Genomic DNA, 23,338 nt, shown 5'->3' on the forward strand with positions numbered 1-23,338 from the left:
CCCTCCCAGTCAACCAGGTACTGGAAACCACTACCCCGTGGTCGATCCTTCAGGAGTTCGAGGGTGTAATAGAGGAACTGTATAGGCGTGAGAGAGCGTCAGGCTTCACATTTTTTGACCCTGGTTTGGTAAGAAATGGTGAAGTTGAATCTGGTAAACAAGAGGGCCCACCGGGCCTGCATGGAGTTGAGGCGCTTGGCTGTACGGAGATATTCTACATTTTTATGGTCGGTCCAGACCAAGAATGGCTGTTCTGCTCCTTCCAGCCAGTGCCTCCACTCTTCCAACGCCATCTTAACCGCCAGGAGTTCTCGATTGCCTACATCGTAGTTCCTCTCTGCAGGATTGAGACGATGGGACAGGAAGGCACAGGGATGAAGCTTTTGGTCCTAGGCTGATCGCTGGGACAGGATGGTCCCCAGTCCAACATCCGAAGCATCAACTTCCACCACAAATTGACGTGAGGGGTCTGGATGGATGAGGATAGGAGCTGTTGTGAACCAATTCTTCAGGTCCACAAAGGCTTTGTCGACAGCTGGAGACCATTTGAATGGTGCCTGGGGAGAGGTGAGTGCCGAGAGGGGGGCCGCCAGGGTGCTGTAATCCAGAATGAAACGTCGGTAGAAGTTAGCAAAACCAAGAAACCGTTGCAACTGCACCCTGGACGTTGATTGAGACCAATCCACCACTGCTTTCACCTTTTCAGGATCTATCTGAATATTACCCTCAGCAATACATATCCCAGAAAGTGGTGGAACTCACACTTCTCGGCTTTCACAATCAATTGTTTCTCCAGGAGGCGCTGAAGAACCTGTCTGACATGAAGTACATGTTCTTGGGCAGATCAGGAAAAAAGAGGATGTCGTCAACATAAACGAAAACAAAACGGTTTAGCATGTCCTGGAGCACATCGTTGACCAAAGCCTGGATAACAGCGGGGGCATTTGTGAGTCCAAATGGCATGACCTGGTACTCATTATGTCCACTGGCTGTGTTGAAGGCTGTCTTCCACTCATCCCCCTCACATAACCAAACCATGTGGTAGGCATTTCGAAGGTCTAACTTGGAAAACATGGTGGCTCCCTGGAGAGGTTCAAACACAGAGGAGAGGTAGGGGATAACAATTTTTTACCGTTAACCTCTCTGGGATAGATGGGACGCTTGCGTCCCAACAGCCATGTCAAAATGTAGAGCGCCAAATTCAAAAAAATTATATAAAATTAAACTTGATTAAATCACACATATAAGATATCAAATTAAAGCTACACTCGTTGTGAATCCAGCCAACATGTCAGATTTCAAAAAGGCTTTTCGGCGAAAGCATAAGATGCTATTATCTGATGATAGCCCAATGTAAACAAGAGAGTGTAGCCTATTTCAACCATGCTAGCGCTACTCAAAACGCTAATATAAAATATAAAACATGCATTACCTTTGACGAGATTCTTTTGTTGGCACTCCAATATGTCCCATAAACATCACAAATGGTCCTTTTGTTCGATTAATTCCATCCATATATATCCAAATTGTCCATTTATTTGGCGCCGTTGTACCAGGAAAAACAGCGTTCAATTTGAACAAAATCACGGCACAATATCTAAAAAAAATTACCTCTAAACTTTGCCAAAACATTTCAAAGTACTTTTGTAATACAGCTTAAGGTATTTGTAAACGTTAATAATCGATCAAATTGAAGACAGGTCAATCTGTTTTCAATACAGGATATCAACAAACTCACGGAACATTTCACGTCTTGCCCAAATCTCAAACATAAACAAACGACGTCCCTCCACTTCCGGGTCAATATCTTGTTCACCTCACTAAGAAAAAACCTTAACCATTTTCCATACAATGGCGACATCCAGTGGAAGCAGTAGAAACTGCGCATTTACTGATTAGAATTCTGGTTTGCCCAAAACAATCCATTGAACATAGAGGAACTTAACAATAAAAAAGTTAGTCCTCAGGGTTTTGACTGCTATATAAGTTCTGTTATACTTACAGATATGATTCAAACAGTTTTAGAAACTTCAGAGTGTTTTCTATCCAAATCTACTAGTTATATGCATATCTTATATTCTGGGGATGAGTAGCACGAAGTTGAAATTGCGCACGCTATTTTTCCCTAAGTGAAAATTCTGCACCCTATCATCAAGAAGTTAAGTCACCGGTAGTCAATGCACGGACGCAGGGTCTTGTCCTTCTTTTCCACAAAGAAAAACCCTGCGCCGGCAGGAGATGCAGACGGACGAACGGCCCCAGTGGCCAGAGACTCCTCTATGTACTCCTCCATAGCTTTGGTCTCTGGTCCGGACAGAGAATACAACCGACCCAGAGGTGGTGTAGTGACTGGCAGAGGATCAATAGCACAGTTATAAGGACGGTGCGGGGGAAAGGAAGTAGCACATGCCTTACTGAACACTTCCAGGAGATCATAGTATTCAGTGGGAATAGCTGAGACACCCACAGTCTTGCTAACATCCCGAGGAAGGCGACTTGGGGAAGGCTGTGCTGGCAAAATGGGCCCCAACCCAGGATGGAGCTTGTGGTCCAGTCAATCACCGGATTGTGCTTTTGTAGCTAGGAACATCCCAAAACGACACGAACATGGGGAGATGCAATGAGGAGGAACTGTATAGTCTCATTGTGGTTACCAGAAACCCGTAATTGAACGGGCACAGTACTATGAGTGACTTCCCCTATAGAGCGGCCGTACAGTGCCCTAGCATCCATGGGAACAGAGAGAGGCTGAGTGGGAATAACAAGCTCTGAAGCAATAGTGGCATCCATAAAACTTTCATCAGCCCCGGAGTCAATGAGTACTCGGAGAAACTTTGATTGGTCTCCCCACAGCACAAGCACAAAAAAGGGTGTGCGGGTGATGGGAATTAGGAACTCCCAGTCTGACTCACCATAGTGCTGGTACCCATTAGAGACAAGGGTTTCCTAATAGGGCAGGTAGCTATAAAATGTCCTGCCCCTCCACAGTACAGACAATAGTTACTGTTCATGCTCCGTGAGCATTCCCCAACTGATAACCTAGCTCTTCCCAACTGTATAGGCTCAGGAGTATCCAACTCACCCATTGTAGAATCACGAGAGTGCTCGGGTGGCTTCGAATCCTCTCGGAAAAGCTGCCTTCTGAAAAACTTCCGGATTCCCTCGAAGGTGAACGAGCCATAGCGGGTGCAGGAGTGTGCACGAGACCTCCTCTCACTCCTACGTTCCCTTAGGAGTCCATTGATTTTTATGGTTAGGACGATAAGGGAGTCGAGGTCAACCGGCAATTCCCGAGCAGCTAGCTCATCCTTTACATCCTCAGGTAATCCGTGCAGAAAAGTATCGAAAAGAGACGTGCGAAAATCATCCGCGTAGTCTGCTACACTACGGGTGTTCTGGCATAAGTCAAGCAGTTCACTGGCCGCCTTTCTCCCAGATACCGGAGACTCAAATACCTTTCTCACCGTTGCCATAAATTCCTCCAGATGACCTCCAGATCGTTTCTCCCAAACTACCGTAGCCCAGGAGAGCGCCCTTCCCGACATAAGCGTAATGATATATGCTATCTTCGAATCGGTCTGAAGGAAACGAAGATGGCTCAAAAATAAGCGAGCACTGAGAGGAGGTGGTCGTAAGCGGGGTTCTCGGGGAGCCGGAATAGGCTATACAAACTCACCACAGAGAGGGAAAAAATTGCTGGGTGATTGGGGTTTTTCAGAGGTGGCAGGCAGCCTCTGAGCTATCTCCCTGATTTGCTTCATAATAGCCTTTAACCTCTCTGGTACAAGTGGGACGGTAGCATCCCATCTCGACAACAGCCAGTGAAATTGCAGGGCGCCAAATTCAAAACAACAGAAATCCCATAATTAAAATTCCTCAAACATACAAGAGTTATACACCATTTTAAAGATAAACTTCTTGTAAATCCAACCACAGTGTCCGATTTCAAAAGGGCTTTACTGTGAAAGCCCACCATGCGATTATGTTAGGTCAGCGCCTAGTCACAGAAAACCATACAGCCATTTTCCAGCCAAGGAGAGGGCTCACAAAAGTCAGAAATAGCGATTAAATTAATCACTAACCTTTGATGATCTTCATCAGATGGCACTCGTAGGACTTCATGTTACACAATACATGTATGTTTTGTTCGATAAAGTTCATATTTATATCCACAAGTCTCAGTTTACATTGGCGTGTTATGTTCAGAAACGCATCGTCTCAAACAAACATTCAGGTGAAAGTGCAGAGAGCCACATCAAATTACAGAAATACTCATCATAAACATTGATCTAAGATACAAGTGTTTAACATACGATTAAAGATAAACTTCTCCTTAATGCAACCGCTGTGTCAGATTTCAAAAATGCTTTACGCCGAAAGCATACTTTGCGATTATGTTAGGTCAGCGCCTAGCCACAGAAAACCATACAGCCATTTTCCTACCAAGGAGAGGTGTCACAAAAATCAGAAATAGAGTTCAAATTAATCACTTACCTTTGATGATCTTCCTCTGATGGCACTCCCAGGTCTCCACGTTAGACAACAAATGTTTGTTTTGTTCGATGAAGTCCATCATGTATGTCCAAATACCTCCTTTTTGTTCGCGCGTTTAGTTCGGTAATCAAATTGCACAAGGCGCGAGCACAAAGTCTAGACGAAAAGTCAAAAAGGTTCTATTACAGTTTGTAGAAACATGTCAAACGATGTATAGAATCAATCTTTAGGATGTTTTTATCATAAATCTTCAATAATATCCCAACCGGACAATTCCTTTGTCTTTATAAATGCAAAGGAAAGGAGCTTGCGCTCACGGCCGCATGCGTGACTAAACTAATGGTTTTCAGCCAGACCCCTGATTCAAACAGCTCTTATTCGCTCCCCCTTCACAGTAGAAGCCTGAAACAAAGTTCTAAAGACTGTTGACATCTAGTTGACCCCATAGACACAGTATATTGGACAGGCAATCACTTGAAAAACTACAAACCTCAGATTTCCCACTTCCTGGTTGGATTTTTCTCAGGTTTTCACCTGCCATATCAGTTCTGTTATACTCACAGACATCATTCAAACAGTTTTAGAAACTTCAGAGTGTTTTCTATAAAAACCGACTAATAATATGCATATCCTAGCTTCTGGGCCTGAGTAGCAGGGAGTTTAAGTTGGGCATGCTTTTCATCCAAAATGCCAAATGCTGCCCCCTACCCTAGTGAAGTTAACCCATGGGCGTGGCAATCCGTCAAGGAACTGAGCCCTTCCAAAAGGGCCTGTAACAACTCCCAATGTCTCCTAATGGTGTTCCCTGCAGGGAGACAGCTTGGCAGAGCTGGTCCAAGTCTGCTGGGTCTGTCATGGCCAGTTCGTACTATCATGACACAAGGCGAGACCCAGATGCAGACACAGAAGGCAGATGGTTGGAGTCTTACCATGTTTATTAATCCAAAAGGAAGAGAATGGTCGTGGACAGACAAAAGGTCAAAACCAGATCAGTCCAGGAGGTACAGAGTGGCATACAGGTTCGTGGTCAGGTCAGGCAGGCGGGCACAGAGTCCAGAAACAGGCAAGCGTCAAAACCAGGAGGACTAGAAAAAGGAGAATAGCAAAAAGCAGGAGAACAGGAAAAATGCTGGTTGACTTGAAAAAACATACAAGACGAACTGGCACAGAGAGACAGGAAACACGGGGATAAATACACTGGGGAAAATCAGCGACACCTGGAGGGGCTGGAGACAATCACAAGGACAGGTGAAACAGATCAGGGCGTGAAAAAATCTGACCATAATTCTATCTTCCTGATTCCTGCTTACAAGCAAAAACTAAAACAGGATGTACCAGTGACTCACTCAATACGGAAGTGGTCAGATGACGCGGATGCTACACAGACTGGAATATGTTCCGGGATTCATCCAATGGCATTGAGGAATACATCACCTCAGTCATCGGCCTCATCAAAAAGTGCATCGATGACGTCGTCCCCACAGTGACTGTTCATACATGTCTCAAACAGAAGCCATGGATTACAGGCTACATCCGCTACCTACATGTACAGATTACCTCAACTAGCCTGTACCCCTGCACACTGACCTGATACCGGTCGCCCTCTGTATATAGCCTTGTTTTTGTTATTCTTTTCGTGTTACTTTTTATTATTACTTTTTATTTTAGCCTACTTGGTAAATATTTTCTTCCTCTTGAACTGCACAGTTGGTTTGAGGGCTTGTAAGTAAGCATTGCACATGTAAAGTCTCCACTTGTTGTATTCGGCGCATATGTGGCAAATAAAGTTTGATTTGAAGGGACTTTTCTTTTTGTGCAGCAATCTGTCGTTTTTTATAAAAACTTAATTCTCTGTGACCTCTGTCAAATTGCACAACGTAATCCAGTTTTCCAATGGAGTATGAAGTAAGCGACTTCAAACATGCACTACCACGCGATACTTTTTAAAATGTTTACTGTGTACCTGTGCGTGTGTAGGCACCTAGCACTATGGTTTGATTAGCTGAGATGGAGTTTGCAAACAAAATGGACACTGGATTGATGAAAATAATCATATCATTCTGATAGGTAGGCGCAGGCTACTTTGTAGCTAGTTAACATTTAATAGAGAGGGGTTTGGGGAAAGTCTTTCCATCTGCCAGTGAACGGTTAGGCCTATCATTAGCGTCGCTATATTTTTCCTGTTCCTTAATTGTTTGAAACCTGGAAGTTTTACTTCAAATTATGAGGCATGTCTCTTTTACCTTGCTTCGTAGCCTATAGTCGAAAACCTACCATAGAAACGTGGAAGCAATTATTTTTTATAAAGGCATACTCATTATGCGTTCTCCTGTTCTATTGGCTTTCTTTCAACTGCATTTCATTGTATAGAAGCTAAAGGTATTATCCTAATCATATTAACAAACCATGATAGTTGTTGCATCTTTAAATCCCCCCTATTTCAAAGGTATATTTCCATCTAGGTCCATGAAACCGCTTGCATGTGCTGTGCACATTTTAGAATGGTGTGTTTCCACAAATTGCATTTTTGAACATTCATGCATAGTCCTACTGCCGTGTGTGTATATTGCTGCGCCTAAAATGTGAAGAAATAATGAAAAATAAGTGGGTATACCTGCGTACACCCTCCACTACACCACTGCCTGCATGGTTCTGGTACCAGTTCCAACAGAATGTGAAATCTGAAACCAATTGAAGCTGGGATTTCCCTTCTACCAATTTATTCACTCTTCAGACTGTCCATCAACTCCTGGCTCTCTCCCTACTTCACAGCCACTGACAAAGCACATTCCTACAATCAAATCAAATTGTATTTGTCACATTTGTCACAATACAGTAGGTATTACCTTACCGTGAAATGCTTACTTACAAGCCCTTAACCAACAATGCAGTTCAAGAAATAGAGTTAATAAAATATATACTAAATAAACTCAAGATAAATAATAAAATCAATCAAAAAGTAACACAAGAAATGTACATAACAATAACGAGGCTACGTACTGTACATCCTTACATTGTAGCACAGCAGGAGAGAGTGGTTTCATCACTATAGCACATTCAGATACTGATTTATATCCATTAATATTTTTTAAACAAATAACTATTTCTGTTAGTTATAGATGGACAAGTTAATTAATATGAGATGAAAGGCGAGTTCCTGATGAGTTCAGGAAGCCAAGCTAGAGCTCTGTGTGATGGTTGGCGTAGATGTTTTGATCAAGAGAGAACCTTAGAAATTATGCACATTTTCTCTAATACTAAACATACAAATATATACTTTACAGTTATAAGGAAGGTTAAATATTTTTTAATATTTTTTTGAATGTTATTGTACTATAGTTATAAAGCATATGTAATTTCAAGCCTTATTCATACAGTTTTGTTGAATACCAAATACATCATATAGAATATTTAATATTTTCATATTTGTACTATGTAATTGAGCTTGTGTCTTTAAATGTGACTATTCCTCAGCAATTTATAACTATTTTTACCAAAATGGTGAGATTTTAACCTTAGAGTATGCAGCATTACTAGTTATTGCTTATGGTCTTCTCATGATGCAGTAAATAATTACTTTTGGGGATTACATAGATTATATTTTAGATTACTTCAAATTCTGGTCATTTTTACCACAAATATATATTTCTAAATTTTAAATTATAGCAAATCTACATTTTAGTACTAATGTGGATTGTACTAAACCTATAGTATTTTAGTTTTATAGGATATGCAAAATAACTGTAATTTTGCTAAAACATCAGTCTGTTATGGTAAATGTATTATTTATTTCAGATAACATTATTTACATGTCTAAAGATATTTTGATAAGAAATAAGTTGATATTTTGCGATGATTGTTGTTTTTTCCAATAGTTTCTGGGGACAAAATGTCCACGTATGTAAAATACTGTATGTTGGTAGTTTGAGAGTTAATAAACATGTTGGTGTATTCCACAGAGTACAGCCTAGAGCCTTGTGAAGATCCAGGAGTGCCAGCCTACAGCCGGCGAGTTGGTTTCCAGTTTGGTGTGGGGGACTCACTCATTTTTTCCTGCTTCCCGGGTTATCGATTGGAGGGGGACCACAAGATCACCTGCCTGGGGGGAGGCCGTAGGGTCTGGAGTGGAGCCCTGCCAAGGTGTGTGGGTAGGTGGACACATGCTTTCATTTCATTTGGACAAACTGGGAATACTTGTACTTTGAAAAAACTTGTACTGTACTTTACCCATGACAGGAGAATGAGCTATACCGAACATACAATGTAATGCAAGTGAATGAGCTAGTTTCTAATGGATTGATTGATTTACCTCAATTGCAGAAAAAAGTCAAATTGTTCATTTACAATCTCAAGAATATAACTCAGCTCGTTCCTATTATCAATTACATACTTTTTTATGGGCAGAGTTTGGACACAGTTATACACATATCATATCTATTGTGCTAACAGATGATCTGGCTGTCATTTTGTCATCCCCTACAAAGAACCTTGTGCTTTCCCATAAAAAGTTCAGTAGAGAAAATTAGGCAATCACCCCACGATAACTTAACTCGGGCTCAAGCTCACACAGCTCAAGTTCTACAGGCAACATCTGCTTCTTTCTATATCTGAGGAACAACATCAGAATATTAACTACAAGGACATCCAATTCCAGCACAGCCCTGAGCCTTTGTGACCAACACACACTTAATTCAGAGAGCCGTTCATTAATTCATATTGCTCTCAAGTTTTTGTTGTGGCGATTCATCAATATGCCAATGGGTAACATTCCAACAGGGGCAACACCTGATTGGCCCATCAGTGGGTAACAGAGCAACACCTGATTGGCCCATCAGTGGGTAACAGAGCAGCAGCTGCGGAAGTATTCTGGGTTCAACCTGCTGAATATTTGTGGTGAACTCTTCTCTCTGGGTTAAACTGCTCCTTTAATGCCCCTCTTCAGTTTCATGACCGCCAGATATACATTTTCTCACAGGTCTTCTAACTCTCTCTCTCTCTCGTTCTGTGGAATCAGCAGCTTCTAGTGTGTTGGGAAATTTGACAGTTCTCTAAAGTTAATTAAGATATTTTTCTTGCTTCAAACCCAGATTGCCATGAAATGTCTTAATATCAAATTATCTCCATTCCTCTGTCTCTCTGACTCTCTCTCTTTGGCTCATTCTCTCTCTCCTGCTCTGTCTCTCTCTTTCCTGCTCTTTCTCTCTCTGTGTCTCTGCCTAGCTGAATGTGGAGCCACTACCGTTGGGAGTGAGGGGGTTCTGCTATCACCCAATTACCCATCCAATTATGACAATAACCATGAGTGCATTTACCGCATTGAGACGGAGACAGGGAAGGGCATCCGTGTCACAGCCACTCACTTCCAGCTCCATGAGGGGGATTACCTGAAGGTGAGTCTCACACACACACTACACATCACTCATACACTACACTGGATATTTACTCTGTTGATGTTACACATAAATACTGCCCCACGCATAATCCTCTTACTGCAAGGTGCATAAATGGTTAATAAAGGGCTCAATGTGGGACTTTTTCACTGCACCATCTTCTCTTTGAATGCAGTTTGAATATGACCCAAGGTAACTTGTAGGAGACCAGAGCCAGTGACTCAGTCAGATCATGAACTATTAATGCCTTCATTAACATTACATGGTGACAGAGCTTGAGGAATATAGAGCACTGTGAGGGAAATACGTTTTTAACAATCCCTGAAGACCACTAATTATACAGATATGTTATTGAAAACAAGAGTGGATAAGTGTTCTCTTTGAGTGTAACATCATATGAGAAATCTGAAATGCCTGTGCATGTGGCTTGTACAATGAAATGTTTTTGTTAATCTTTCATCATACATTCTGTGCATCTAATAGCCAATAATTGAGGAAGTGGAAGGGGATTCAGGAAGGAATGTTTATCCTAATGGCAAAGTTCTTGATTGAAAGAATACATTTAAAGTTTTATTGGATATCTTATACCGACTATTTCCCATTATAGTGCTATCTAATGTGCAGAAGTGGCACTGCTTATTGCTGTAACAAATAAAGATTATGGGCCTCCCGAGTTGCACAATGGCATTGCAGTGCTAGCTGTGCCACTAGAGAGTCTGGGTTCAAGTCCAGGCTCTGTCGCAGCTGGCCGCGACTGGGAGACCAATGGGGCGGCGCACAATTGGCCCAGCGTCATCCGGGTCAGGGGAGGGTTTGGCCGGCAGGGATATCCTTGTCCCATCGCGCACTAGCAACTCCTGTGGCAGGCTGGGCGCAGTGCAGGCTGACACAGTCACCAGGTGTACGGTGTTTCCTTTGACATATTCGTGTGGCTTCCAGGATAAGTGAGCATTTTGTCCAGAAGCAGTGTGGCTTGGTTGGGTTTCGGTGGATGCACGGCTCTTGACCTTTGCCTCTCCCGACTCCGTACGGGAGTTGCAGCAATGAAACTAGACTATCTACCAATTGGATATCATGAAATTGGGTAGCAAAAGGGTTCAAGGATTCCCTGACCTCCTGCATTGTTTGCCATTGTGTTTCTTGTATTATAATGATTTTGCGGAGACTGAAGGATTCCCAATAATGTTGCATTCATCTAATGTTTTAGTTCTTACATTTTGTTCTTCCAAATGAATTGTATTTTATATTGTAAATTGATTGGTCTTGAAACTTTCTTCTGCATTGGAAATGCTCAGTCAAACACAGGAAATATATTTTCTCCTCATTTTGGTCTTGAATTATGTAACCCAGCCTACTACTCTGCTCAGGGTTGAAACAATGTTAACTGTGTTAGAAAATTGGAAAACTGACATTGATTTATGATGACCTCTGCCATTTTTTTTATTAAACAGCACACTTCTCTGTGTAGTCTCAATATATACAGTATGTTATTTGGAAAAGGCACCCTTCTGGTTTCCCCGCATGAACATGATTCTCCCTTTGTCTTGATCACTATCCTTTGGAAGGCCCACACTATCCTTTGGAAGGCCCCACATATTCTTCCTTTGTGTATGCATTCATAGTATGTATGTAGAATATGTATCTTTATTGTTTTCTTGATTGATTGAATGGTAACTGCTCACTCAAACTACTCACGCTGCCACTCTGCGAATAATGTCATTGTACTGCAAGAGGCTGCATACTGTACAGTCAAGGTGTGAATTACAGGGAGCCAGGTGGGCCTAGCTCCCCTGAATGAGACATTAGCTGCCCTAACTGCAACAAACATTTTAGAACGGTTTCTAAATAATGCTAATTGAACCATTCTCCTATTTCTTTCAAATGTAGTGTTAAATATGTTTTACAGCGGTAAATATTAAAATAAACGCTTCTAAATTAAACAAACACCCCCACCACTTTGTCATGGTTTTAACCATTTATTTCTATGTGGTGGTGCTGTCCATTTAGTAGTGTTGAATTTCAGCCTCAGCGGAGCTACTTTACGCGTAGATTTTCCTTTGTACTTCTTCATTTTCGCCATTTGTTTGCCATGCATCCTTGATAAAAATAGCCTTTATTCCAATGTATTAGATTTATCAGTTGATTTATCATTGTTTGGTTTTGTCAGTCAGCTGTTTAGAGCGCTCATTGCTTTGTTTTTCAGATGCGCACGGGTACTGGTGTTCTCCGTGGCTAGAAGTAATGGACCATTTAATTAGCTTTATCATTTTCTATAAATATTTGTTTTCTTTCCTGGATCAGCTGATGATGGTCGACAATATCACTAGACAACTAGCCTAAAGCTAGACACCAATGCGCATCCAATCCATACAACAAGCAGGCTGGCTATCCGATAATGACAGTAGGCCTATAAGGTGACTTATAAGCCTACTGTCATTAACTTTCGGTTAGAAGCATTCGATTTTGCAATGGCATAGGCCTACGTTATTTGGGATTTGTGTGCCCATGGGAGCTGTTTTCATGGCGAAACATTTCATGGCGAAATGTTATGTAGGCATAGTTACACTTACAGGGCATTCTCCAAGATCCATGATTCGTACAAGGTTTAAGTTACATTTTCTAATTCAATTGTTAAATGCTTAATAATTACAAATAACACTGTCATTAATGCCATTAATGTAAGAAAATACATTTTGTGATTTACAGTATCAAAACATGTTTTGATTCTACTCATGTATTATATTGAATGTAGGCTACCTGTTCTGGGTGTATTCATGTGTGTTAAATTGTCTCGGCTAAAAGAGGGTAGGCAACCGACAGTGGTGTAGGCCTAGTGGAGGGTTAACACCGTTTACTCAGATTTTCAGAAAAATGCATTGAAAGTATAGGGAGTGTTACCTTTTTTTTTAGAAAGAGACAGGATTTCAGAGTTTACTCACCTTTTTTTTACCATTACATCACTGGCTACTAGTAGGCCTATTTGATGTTCATGGTAATACACATTGTAGCCATTTGAACTTGTATGTTAGGTTGAGGTTTTTCCAGAGACAATTTCAAACCCATTTCAGGTGTCCCGACTTTTTAGGCTACAAAAAAGGTCAATTTGGCAGCAAGACGCATCAATGAATGTAAGCCTAAGCAATGGCAATCACTGAATGTCAATAGGCACACTGTTTGGTGTTTTGTAACAAATGTCTATTTCCATTCATCAAATTGCGTGAGTATACAATACATGCAGTTTGGAATGGTTTTCTGAGTGGGTGAACATGCACAGGTAGCCTACTTTTTGAAGCGATTTGTTTGAAAATCAGATGAAAATATCATGACTGGTTGTGTTCATGCCACATTAAAACTTCTACTTGGTCACAATCCTGGATCCGGGAGCACCCCCATCAGTAAAAAAGCTGACTAGCATAGCCTAGCATAGCGTCACAAGTAAATACTAGCATCTAAATATCATTAAATCACAAGTCCAAGACACCAGATGAAAGATACACATCTTGTGAATCCAGCCATCATTTCTGATTTTTAAAATGTTTTACAGGGAAGACACAATATGTATTTATATTAGCTAACCACGACAGCAAAAGACACAACTTTTTTTCCCACCATTTTTTTCCTGCATAGGTAGCTATCACAATTTCGACCAAATAAAGATATAAATAGTCACTAACCAAGAAACAACTTCATCAGATGACAGTCTGATAACATATTTATTGTATAGCATATGTTTTGTTAGAAAAATGTGCATATTTCAGGTATAAATCATAGTTTTACATTGCAGCCACCATCACAACTCTCACCAAAGCAACTAGAATAACTACAGAGACCAACGTGAATTACCTAAATACTCATCATAAAACATTTATGAAAAATACACAGCGTACAGCAAATGAAAGACACAGATCTTGTGAATCCAGCCAATATTTCAGATTTTTTAAGTGTTTTACAGCGAAAACACAATATAGCATTATATTAGCTTACTACAATAGCCAACCACACAACAGCATTGATTCAAGCCAACAATAGCGATAACGAATAAACCAGCAAAAGATATACATTTTTTCACTAACCTTCTCAAACTTCTTCAGATGACAGTCCTATAACATCATATTACGCAATACAAATAGAGTTTGTTCGAAAATGTGCATATTTAGCGGCACAAATCGTGGTTATACAATGAGAATAGTAGCCAAGCTGCCAACAAAATGTTGGGAGAAATCTTGGGAGATGCACCTAATCTAATCAGTAACTAATCATAAACTTGACAAAAAAATACAGGTTGGACAGCTAATGAAAGATACATTAGTTCTTAACCTGTTAGGCGGGCTGTCCCGACGTCAGTACACTTATGACAACATCCAGCTCTATTGCAGGGCGCGAAATTCAAAATCTATTTTTTTTATATATTTAACTTTCACACATTAACAAGTCCAATACAGCATTTGAAAGATAAACATCTTGTCAATCCAGCCAACATGTCCGATTTTGTCACGCCCTGGCCTTAGTATTCTTTGTTTTCTTTATTATTTTAGTTAGGTCAGGGTGTGACATGGGGAATGTTTGTGTTTTGTTGGTTTTGGGTGATTCTATGGTAAAGGGGTTGTTGGTGTAGTATATGGGTTTGTGTTGAGTACATGTGTCTAGCGTTGTCTATGTATGTTTAGTTGTCTAGGAGAGTCTATGGTTACCTGAATGAGTTCCCAATTAGAGACAGCTGATTTCGGTTGTCTCTGATTGGGAGCCTTATTTAGGGTAGCCATAGACTTTCATTTGTTGTGAGTAGTTGTCTATGTGATACGTTTGTAGCCTGTGTGTGCACATCGTTGTTTAGCTTCACGATCGTTTTCTTGTTTTGTTTAGTTCGTAAGTGTGTTTGTTTCGTTTGCCTTCTTCTTCAATAAAAAGGAGATGGCTTATTTTCCAAATGCTGCGTTTTGGTCCGTCAATCCTCCACACGATCGTGACAGAACTACTCACCAATACAGGACCAAGCGGCATGGAAAGCGGCAACAGGACCCACCTACACAGGATTCGTGGACATGGGAGGAGATACTGGATGGTAAGGGGCCGTGGGCACAACCGGGAGAATATCGCCTTCCTCGTGAAGAGCTGGAGGCAGCTAAAGCCGAGAGGAGGCGATATGAGGAGGCAGCACGGAGACAAGGCTGGAAGCCCGTGAGTACAACCCAAAAATTTCTTGGGGGGGGCCTTAAAGGGAGTGTGGCGAAGTCAGGTAGGAAACCTGCGCCTACTCCCTGTACTTACCGTGGAGAGCGAGAGTACAGGCAGACACCGCGTTACGCAGTAGAGCGCACGGTGTCTCCTGTACGCGTGCATAGCCCGGTTCGGTACATTTCAGCTCCACGTATCGGCCGGGCTAGACTGAGCGTTGAGCCGTATGTCATGAAGCCGGCCCAACGCATCTGGTCACCAGTGCGTCTCCTCGGGCCGGCGTACATGGCACCAGCCTTACGCATGGTGTCCCCGGTTCGCCTACATAGGCCGGTGCGGGTTATTCCACCTCCCCGCACTGGTCAGGCGACGGGGAGCATACAACCAGGTAAGGTTGGGCAGGCTCGGCGCTCAAGGGAGTCAGTACGCCTGCACGGTCCGGTATTTCCGGCGCCACCTTCCCGCCCCAACCCAGTACCACCAGTGCCTCCTCCACGCACTAGCCATATGGTGCGTGTCTCCAGCCCTTTACCACCAGTGCCTAAACCACGCACCAAGCCTCCTGTGTGTCCCCAGAGTCCTGTGCGTCCTGTTGCTGCTCCCCGCACTAGCCCTGAGATGCGTGTCCCCAGCCCGGTGCCACCAGTCCCGGCACCACGCACCAGGCCTACAGTGCGCCTCAGCCGGCAGGAGTCTGCCGTCTGCACAGCGATGCCTGAACTGCCCGTCTGCCAAGCGCCATCTGAGCCATCCGTCTCCCCAGCGCCATCTGAGCCATCCGTCTCCCCAGCGCCATCTGAGCCATCCGTCTCCCCAGCGCCATCTGAGCCATCCGTCTCCCCAGCGCCATCTGAGCCATCCGTCTGCAATGAGCCTGCAAAGCCGCCCGTCTGCCATGAGCCTGCAAAGCCGCCCGTCTGCCATGAGCCTACTGAGCCGCCCGCCAGACAGGAGCCGCTAGAGCCGCCAGCCAGACAGGAGCCGCTAGAGCCGTCCGTCAGACAGGATCTGCCAGAGCCGCCAACCAGACAGGATCTGCCAGAGCCGCCAACCAGACAGGATCTGCCAGAGCCGCCAACCAGACAGGATCTGCCAGAGCCGCCAACCAGACAGGATCTGCCATAGCCGCCAACCAGACAGGATCTGCCAGAGCCGCCAACCAGACAGGATCTGCCAGAGCCGCCAATCAGACAGGATCTGCCAGAGCCGCCAGCCAGCCATGAGCAGCCAGATCAGTCAGCCAGCCATGAGCAGCCAGATCCGTCAGCTAGCCATAAGCAGCCAGATCCGTCAGCTAGCCATGAGCAGCCAGATCCGTCAGCTAGCCATGAGCAGCCAGATCCGTCAGCCAGCCATGAGCAGCCAGATCCGTCAGCCAGCCATGAGCAGCCAGATCCGTCAGCCAGCCATGAGCAGCCAGATCCGTCAGCCAGCCATGAGCAGCCAGATCCGTCAGCTAGCCATGAGCAGCCAGATCCGTCAGCTAGCCATGAGCAGCCAGATCCGTCAGCTAGCCATGGGCAGCCAGATCCGTCAGCTAGCCATGAGCAGCCAGATCCGTCAGCTAGCCATGAGCAGCCAGATCCGTCAGCTAGCCATGAGCAGCCAGATCCGTCAGCCAGCCATGGGCCGTCCCTCGGTCCGGAGCTGCAGTCCCTCAGTCCGGAGCTGCCGTTCCTCAGTCCGGAGCTGCCCCTTATCCTGGTGCTGCCCCTTATCCTGGTGCTGTCCCTTACCCTGGTACTGCCCCTTAGTTCGGAGCTGCCCCTTACCCTGGTACTGCCCCTTACCCTGGTACTGCCCCTTACCCTGGTACTGCCCCTTAGTCCGGAGCTGCCCCTTAGTCCGGAACTGCCCCTTAATGCAGTGGGGTTAATGTGGAGGGGGGTCATTTGGAGGAAGCTAAGGAGGCGGTTAGGGACTGTGGTGACGTGGGGACCACAACCAGAGCCGGAGCCGCCACCGTGGATGGAAGCCCACCCAGACCCTCCCCTAGACTGTGTAATGGTGCGCCCGGAGTTCGCACCTTAAGGGGGGGGTTATGTCACGCCCTGGCCTTAGTATTCTTTGTTTTCTTTATTATTTTAGTTAGGTCAGGGTGTGACATGGGGAATGTTTGTGTTTTGTTGGTTTTGGGTGATTCTATGGTAAAGGGGTTGTTGGTGTAGTATATGGGTTTGTGTTGAGTACATGTGTCTAGCGTTGTCTATGTATGTTTAGTTGTCTAGGAGAGTCTATGGTTACCTGAATGAGTTCCCAATTAGAGACAGCTGATTTCGGTTGTCTCTGATTGGGAGCCTTATTTAGGGTAGCCATAGGCTTTCATTTGTTGTGAGTAGTTGTCTATGTGATACGTTTGTAGCCTGTCTGTGCACATCGTTGTTTAGCTTCACGATCGTTTTCTTGTTTTGTTTAGTTCGTAAGTGTGTTTGTTTCGTTTGCCTTCTTCTTCAATAAAAAGGAGATGGCTTATTTTCCAAATGCTGCGTTTTGGTCCGTCAATCCTCCACACGATCGTGACAGATTTTTAAAATGTTTTACAGAGAAAACACCACATATATTTATGTTAGCTCACCACCAAATAAAAAAGAGGACAGACATTTTTCACAGCACAAGTAGGATGCAAGTAGCATGCATAAGCCAACCTAACTAACCTAGAACCAACCTAAATAACCTAGAAAAAACTACCTCAGATGACAGTCCTATAACATGTTACACAATAAATCTATGTTTTGTTCAAAAAATTTGCATATTTTAGCTATAAATCAGTTTTACATTACTGCTACCATCATAGCTAGTCAGAAATCGCATGGGAGTAGCCAGAGTAAATACAGACACCAACGTCAACTACCTAATTACTCATCATAAAACATTTCAGAAAAATATATGGTGAATAGCAAAATGAAAGACAAAATTTCCGATTTTTTTAAGTGTTTTACAGCGAAAACACAATATATCGTTATATTAGCTTACTGCAATGGCTAACACACAACAACATTGATTCCAAGTAATCGGTAGCGATAGCACAGCTCGACAGATATATTAAATAGCATCCCAAATTGGGTCCTTATATTTGTTGATCTTCCATCAGAATGTTGTAAAGGGGTCAATTGTCCAGTACAGTCTTTGTTTGGGATCCAGAACGAACTATTTCCCTCTTGGATTAGCAAGCACACTGGCCGTGCGGCGCTAACCTCTCCTTCTTCAAACAATTCTTCCAAAGCATCACGTCTAAAGTCCCGAATAAATTTCAATAATATAATTAAACTATATTGAAAAAACATACTTTAGGATGATATTGTGACATGTATCAAATCAAATCGAAGCCGGAGACTATATTCACGTATAACGACAGTTTTCCAGGAGGCAATACAAAGTCCAACTTCGCGCCTGGGAGAAAAAAAATTATGGCGGTCCTCTCACTCCAAGAGGCTGTATTCAAGCCCTGAACGAGATATTCAAGTCCTTTCTGCTCTCACTTCCGCATGACACCCAGGGGAGGGCGTATAACGTGTTTCTATGGTCCCAAGTGACATGCCCTTTTATAGACAAGGTCTTGAAGAGAGACATCGATTTTGGAAATCTCAATTCCGGATAGGAAATGGGCTGTAAAAATAGTTCTGTTCCACTTAGAGAAATAATTCAAACGTTTTTAGAAACTAGAGACTGTTTTCTATCCAATAGTAGTAATATAATGCATATTGTAAGAGCAAAAATTGATTAAGAGGCCGTTTGAAAATGGGCACATATTTTCCAGTTTTTCAATACGCCCCCTGCAGCCATGAGAAGTTAATGCAACCGCTGTGTTAGATTTTTAAAATTAACGTTACTACGACATACAGCGTGCGTTAAAGCGAGACCGCACCGAAATTAATGGCGGAACAGTAGTTTTACATTTTTCAACAGAACAACGAATTAACATCATAAATACTTCTTACTTTTTGATGAGCTCCCATCAGAATCTTGGGCAAGTTGTCCTTTGTCCAGAGGAATCGTTGCTCGGTTGTAGATTGTCGCCTTCAACTTTGGAATTAGCAGTAAACATTAGCCATGTGGCGAAGACGTGTCCAACTCACCATAACGCAGCACAAATAAAATACCAAAAATCGCAATATACTGATATAAACTGATATAACTCGGTTTAAAATAACAACATTATGGTATCTTTAACACCTATATCGAATAAAATCAGAGCCGGATATATCTAAGGCCTATAACGGGAGCTTTCTAGAACGCCATCCTGAGGTCTGTCTTGCGTCATGGCGAATGAAGGAAAGACTGGACCCCACGTTCCCAGTCCATTTATATGGCCTCAGATCTGCCTAGCAACTCCATTCCAATCCTCTATTTGCTGACATCTAGGGGAAGGCGTATGCAGTGCATCTCAACCAATAGAAGACATGCAAATTAATAAACTGACCTCAGAACAGCCTGGCTGATTTCAGATTTCTCACTTCCTCACAGGAAAATTGCTCCAACTTGAGTTCTGTTTTACTCACAGATATAATTCAAACGGTTTTAGAAACTAGAGAGTGTTTTCTATCCAATAGTAATAATAATATGCATATTGTACGAGCAATAATTGAGTACGAGGCAGTTTAATTTGGGAACGACATTTTTACAAAGTGAAAACAGCACCCCCTATTGTTAAGGTAAATCATTTTCATTTTAAAGAAAATTGAGACCCCCCTGAATCACATGGTGTAATTCGCACTCTGTGTACAGTATGCTATTTATTAGCGTGCTATTGTGGTCCTCTGTACCCCAGTTGGTAGATTATGGATCTTGCGATGCTATGATTGTGGGTTCAATTCCCGGGACCACCCATATGTAAAACATTGAAATATGAATGACTGTAAGTCACATTTGATTGAAGTGTATGGTAAATATAAACTGTACCAGTCAGAGTTTTTATTTACTTTGACTATTTTCTACATTGTAGAATAAAAGTGAAGACATAAAAACTATGAAATAACAAATCAAAGTAAATGTGAGATTCTTCAAAGTAGGCACCCTTTACCTTGATGAGAGCTTTGCACACTCTTGGCCTTCTCTCAACTGCCTTCATGAGGAATGCTTTTCCAACAGTCTTGAAGGAGTTCCCACATATGCTGAGCACTTGTTGGCTGCTTTTCCTTCACTCTGCGGTCCAACTCATCCCAAACCATCTCAATTGGGTTGAGGTTGGGTGATTGTGGAGGCCAGGTTAACTGATGCAGCACTCCATAACTCTCCTTCTTGGTCAAATAGCCCTTATACAGCCATGGAGGTGTGTTTTGAGGCATTATCCTGTTGAAAAACAAATGATAGTCCCACTAAATGCAAACCAGATGGGATGGCGTATCACTGCAGAATGATGTGGTAGCCATACAGGTTAAGTGTGCCTTGAATTCTAAATAAGTCACAGACAGTATCACCATCAAATTACCCCCACAACATCACACCTCTTCCTCCATGCTTCACGGTGGGAACCACACATGCAGAGATCATCTGTTCACTTACTCTGGACTCATCAGACCAAAGGACATATTTCCACCGGTCTAATGTCCATTGCTCGATTTTCTTGGCCCAAGCAAGTCTCTTCTTCTTATTGGTGTCCTTTAGTGTTTGGTTTCTTGGCAGCAATTCGACCACGAGGGCCTGATTCACGCAGTCTCTTCTGAACAGTTGATGTTGAGATGTGTATGTTACTTGAACTCTGTGAAACATTTATTTGGGCTGCAATCTGAGGCTGGTAACTCTAATGAACTTGTCCTCTGCAGCAGAGAGAACTCTGGGTCTTCCTTTCTTGTGGCAGTCCTCATGAGAGCCTAGCGTTTGATGGTTTTTGCAACTAAACTTGAAGAAATGTTCTAGTTCTTGAAAATGTCCGTATTGACTGACCTTCATGTCTTAAAGTAATGATGGACTGTCGTTTATCTTTGCTTATTTGACCTGTTCTTGCCATAATATGGACTTGGTCTTTTACCAAATAGGGCTATCTTTTGTATACCACACCTACCTTGTCACAACACAACTAATTGGCTCAAACACATTAAGAAGGAAATAAATTCCACAAATTAACTTTTAACAAGGCACACCTGTTAATTGAAATGCATTCCAGGTGACTACCTCATGAAGCTGGTTGAGAGATTGCCAAGACTGTGCAAAGCTGTCATCAAGGCAAAGGGTGGCTACTTTGAAGAATCTCAAATATAAAATATATTTTTGTTTGTTTAACACTTTTTTGGTTAATAAATGATTCCATATGTGTTATTTCATAGTTTGATGTCTTCACTATTATTCTACAATGTGGAAAATAGTAAATATAAAGAAAAACCCTTGAATGAGTAGGTGTGTTCAAACTTTTGACTGGTACTGTATGTTATTATGGTAACGATTTACTTTGAGTACACATCCATAGTGCATTTATTACACATCTATTAGCATTTCATGAACTTGTTATAACAGGTCCCACCTGCATTATTAAAGGCTCATGAAATATATCCATGACATATCTAAAGTAGATTCATGTCATGCTCTGCAAGATCTCATATGTAGGTATCTTAATAAATGTATCATTACAATGGCAGCGTAGTGTCATCATTATGGCTGTTCACAAAAGTGTGCTTCTCTCAAACCAGTGATAGGGAATATGCCAAAAGGCCAAACAACATTTAGAAAATTATGCTGATATATAGCCTGTACTAGCCCCATTTCCCCCACCAGCCAGTATAGGCCTGTGACTTATGTTCTTCTTCTTCTCTCTGAGGTCAATGGTGCTTGAAGATCTCCGCAGGGTTGATTCCTCTGGGTAAATCTTACATATCAAATCACGTAGTTGAGGGTTATATCAAAACGCTTTCGTAATTAATTAACAGCCCTCCTCCACAACACAGTCAATCAATCAATCAATCAAGTTTATTTTATATAGCCCTTCGTACATCAGCTAATATCTCGAAGTGCTGTACAGAAACCCAGCCTAAAACCCCAAACAGCAAGCAATGCAGGTGTAGAAGCACGGTGGCTAGGAAAAACTCCCTAGAAAGGCCAAAACCTAGGAAGAAACCTAGAGAGGAACCAGGCTATGAGGGGTGGCCAGTCCTCTTCTGGCTGTGCCGGGTGGAGATTATAACAGAACTATGCCAAGATGTTCAAAATGTTCATAAGTGACAAGCATGGTCAAATAATAATCATGAATAATTTTGAGTTGGCTTTTCATAGCCGGTCATTAAGAGTGAGGCCTAAGATGGTCATACTGGGCTATAACGCACACATGAAGGTTATATGTATGAATTACATGCAGTCAAAGTAAAGTCAAATCTATTTTCCCATTCATAAAGCATTTATAGCTAAGCACTTCATGGTAATTAACTGAGCAGTTTGCCATCTGATCTATAACGCCATCATTAAAGGTCTATGTATGAAGTTTATGCAGTCCACATACTGTCATTTCTGTTTTCCCATTCATGAAGCATTTATAAAGCATTTATAAAAATGTCTAATTTATCAAAATGAATACGGACACAACGCAAATGTCAAAGGAAATATTACAATTTAATTTACATTTTCCAGACGTAGGACAGAAAACAATTGCTGAGGACATCGCCGAAGAATCACGCTGTTGGCATTTTTCAGTTTGAATTTTCTTGAGTAGATTTAACAAAGATTAAAATTCAAAGCATTCAAATTAAATTATCCATAAATGCTTAGCTATAACTGCTTTTTGCATGGGAAAATAGATTTGACTTTACTTTGACTGCATAGAATTCATTAATAGACCCTTCATGTGTGAGTTATAGACCAGTATGACCAACTTAATTGTGATGTGGAGGAGGGCTGTTAATGAGTTACGAAAGAGTTATGACCCTCAACTACACAATTTGAGCCGTAAAAATTACCCTGAGGAGTCAACTCTGTGGGGACCCCATACACTCTTGATGTCACGATCGTGTGGAGGATTGACGGACCAAAACGCAGCAGTAGGAAAATAAGCCATCTTCCTTTTATTGAATACGAAGGCAAAATGAAACAAAAACACTTACACACTAACAAAACAATAAAACGACCGTGAAGCTAATAAACGTTGTGCACATACACATGCTACAAACGTTCAGACATAGACAATTACCCACATCAAACGAAAGCCTATGGCTACCCTAAATATGGCTCCCAATCAGAGACAACAGAAATCAGCTGTCTCTAATTGGGAACCCATTCAGGCAACCATAGACTCTCCTAGACAACTACACCAACATAGACACAGCTAGACACATGCACTCAACACAAACCCATACACT

At 42.4% G+C, this 23,338-nt stretch overlaps 1 protein-coding gene across 3 annotated transcripts in view; it reads left to right on the plus strand.

Annotated features, from left to right (window-relative positions):
* LOC129860196 (CUB and sushi domain-containing protein 1-like) overlaps window positions 1-23,338 on the plus strand; it is a 588,526-nt gene that overhangs the window by 414,905 nt on the left and 150,283 nt on the right. For all 3 annotated transcript variants that reach the window (XR_008760312.1, XM_055930581.1, XM_055930589.1), the window contains exons 21-22: window positions 8,454-8,642; window positions 9,715-9,884. Coding sequence is in view for 2 of the 3 variants with exons in the window: in XM_055930581.1 (XP_055786556.1) it covers window positions 8,454-8,642; window positions 9,715-9,884 (359 nt within the window). In the remaining variant the exon portion in view is untranslated. The remainder of the gene's footprint in view (window positions 1-8,453; window positions 8,643-9,714; window positions 9,885-23,338) is intronic.

Source organism: Salvelinus fontinalis, chromosome 1 (assembly GCF_029448725.1).
Source record: "Salvelinus fontinalis isolate EN_2023a chromosome 1, ASM2944872v1, whole genome shotgun sequence".
NCBI lineage: Eukaryota > Metazoa > Chordata > Actinopteri > Salmoniformes > Salmonidae > Salvelinus > Salvelinus fontinalis.